The 2,500-nt window shown below is 42.2% G+C and overlaps 1 protein-coding gene across 1 annotated transcript in view; it reads right to left on the minus strand.

Annotated features, from left to right (window-relative positions):
- LOC122249471 (sodium-independent sulfate anion transporter) overlaps nt 1–2,500 on the minus strand; it is a 52,194-nt gene that overhangs the window by 15,773 nt on the left and 33,921 nt on the right. The window contains exon 6 of the mRNA XM_043010371.2: nt 1,180–1,420. Coding sequence (XP_042866305.2) covers nt 1,180–1,420 — 241 coding nt within the window. The remainder of the gene's footprint in view (nt 1–1,179; nt 1,421–2,500) is intronic.

Raw genomic sequence — 2,500 nt, forward strand, 5'->3', positions numbered from 1 at the left:
TTAAAATCTAAAACCGTGACAATTTCAAACACAAGTATACATAATCTCACAAAAAAAGCTGATCTAACTGTCTGGATTCTTGGCAATTTCATAGTCAGTGTCCAATCAGAGTCTCCTACTCTGAGATGTCTTATAGAGAGGCCAGGCAGACAGAGAAACTTTGGCCAGTTAGCCCTAACAATGTGGAGGGAAACTTTTAATCCAATACTGTTGTTTATTGGAGTGTCATTCTTTGTGTTTTGGGTCGAGGTACTGGGTTCTCTTTGTATATATCTGTCTCTCTATCTCTATCTCCATCTCTATCTCTGTCCCTATTTCTTTGTCTCTGTCTATGTCTATGTCTATGTCTATGTCTATGTCTATGTCTATGCCTATGTCTATCTCTATGTCTATTATATGTCTATTCTATGTGTATGTGTATGTGTATGTGTATGTGTATGTGTATGTGTATGTGTATGTGTATGTGTATGTGTATGTGTATGTGTATGTCTCTGTCTCTGTCTCTGTCTCTGTCTCTGTCTCTGTCTCTGTCTCTGCCTTGGTCTCTCTCTCTCTTTCTCTAACTCTATCTCTCGAACTTTCTTTAGCCCTCTCACACACTCTCTCTCTCTTTCTCTTTTTTCTCTCTCTAACTCTCACTCTCCCGTTATATCTCTTACACACTAACTCTAACTCACACATACACTCACTCTCTCTCTCACTTTCACACACACACACACACACACATTTTCTCTCTCTCTCTCTCTCTCTCTCTCTCTCTCTCTCTCTCTCTCTCTCTCTCACACACACACACACACACACACAAACCTATATACTTTTCATCTATCCGTCGGTTTAAGTATTCTTGCAGTCTGTCTATTAACCTTGCCGTTAATATTCCTGGCAATCTGTCTCTTAGTGTCTATTAGTGTCTTCAGTCAAACTGTCTATCACCTTTATGTTAATCTTCCTCTTGACAGTCTATCAACCTACCTATTCATGTCTCTTGAAATGTCTGCTACTCTGCCAATCCATCTGTCAGTATGTCTGTCAATCTTTATTAATCTGCCTGTTAATGTCTGTTAGTCTAATTACCTGCCTGTTAATCTCTCTTACATCCCATCTATAGATATAACCCATCTATATCTAAGCACCCCTTCATCCTCCTCCCTTCAACAGCTCCCCCTTCGCCGCCCTCACCCAAAGAAGGACCCGACGATGGTGGCGACCCCGAGCGCTATGATCTCCTGTGTGGCATCGAAGGTCCTCCCCTTCGCAAAGGCGCTCACGACGGCGATCTGGTCGAGGATGGCGATGAACGGAATCATGACCACGCCCACGCCTATGTCGGACATGATGTCGGTGAAGGTGAGAGTCTGGTTGTTGGCCTCGATGCTGAAGGGCGGCAAGGCGGCGGGTGGAATTCCCGGCTCGACGAAACCTGGCGGGGAGGTCGGTTACTTCGTCAAAATGTAAACAGAGGGGATTTGGATACGGAGTTCATTGTGACTGAGGTAGGAAAGGTATGGATGAGAATGAATTGTTATGATTAAGGCGTTTTGTTATACAGGACTGAATGAGTGGAAGGCAGATAATATTAGTAACAATGATGATAATTAATAGGGGAATATAATTAACAGTATTTCTATAAGATATCTATAATATCTAAACTTCTACCGGAAAGAGAAACAAGCCATATATATAATCGGTCATGAATGTATATATTGAAATAAATAAGGAAGAAATATACAACATATTGCACTGCCATTCATACCATACCTCATGTCTATCAACCACCACTCACTTAATTCCGCAAAAAATGCGAACATGATAACTCACTTTCGCCCTCGGTTATGTTCATGACATTTCCAAAGTCCAAATTAATAACGCCATATCGGCTCATGGTAGGATGCACATGCTGTAATTAACAAACATCCAGCCACCCCCCCCCCTCAGCCCCCCAACCCCACCCTACCCTTACCCCCAGCAATACGTTGTGCATCCCAATGAGAATAGCCATGAGTCAACATTTGCAATAATTCGTCATAAGTGAGAGAGCATTTGATTTTCCCCAAGACTGGTCGGACACAGAAACGTGAGTCAGCAGTTGTCTGAAGATGCGTTTAAAGAAATTGATTTTAAGTATTTGTGTGGGTAGTTATCCGCGTTTGAGTGTGTGTGTGTGTGTGTGGGTATGTGTGTGTGTGTCTGTATGTGTGTGTGTGTGTGTGTGTGTGTGCCTGTGTCTGTCTGTGTGTGTGTGTGTGTGTCTGTGTGTGTGTGTGTGTGTGTGTGTGTGTGTGTGTGTCTGTGTGTGTGTGTGTGTGTGTGTGTGTGTGTGTGTGTGTGTGTGTGTGTGTTCTCATAAGCTCGTCTTTCCCGTACGCCTTTTAGAATAATTGATTGATCTAATTTTAATGAGAAAAAAGTGCAAGGGAACGCTTTAAACGATATTACAACGTTTACTTTTCATTAGCAAACACCTTACTTCAAAGAATCATAGCAGAGGATTATATTGCAC

This window comes from Penaeus japonicus, unplaced genomic scaffold, assembly GCF_977035675.1.
Source record: "Penaeus japonicus unplaced genomic scaffold, GWHDUDI00000001_assembly GWHDUDI00000031, whole genome shotgun sequence".
Lineage (NCBI taxonomy): Eukaryota > Metazoa > Arthropoda > Malacostraca > Decapoda > Penaeidae > Penaeus > Penaeus japonicus.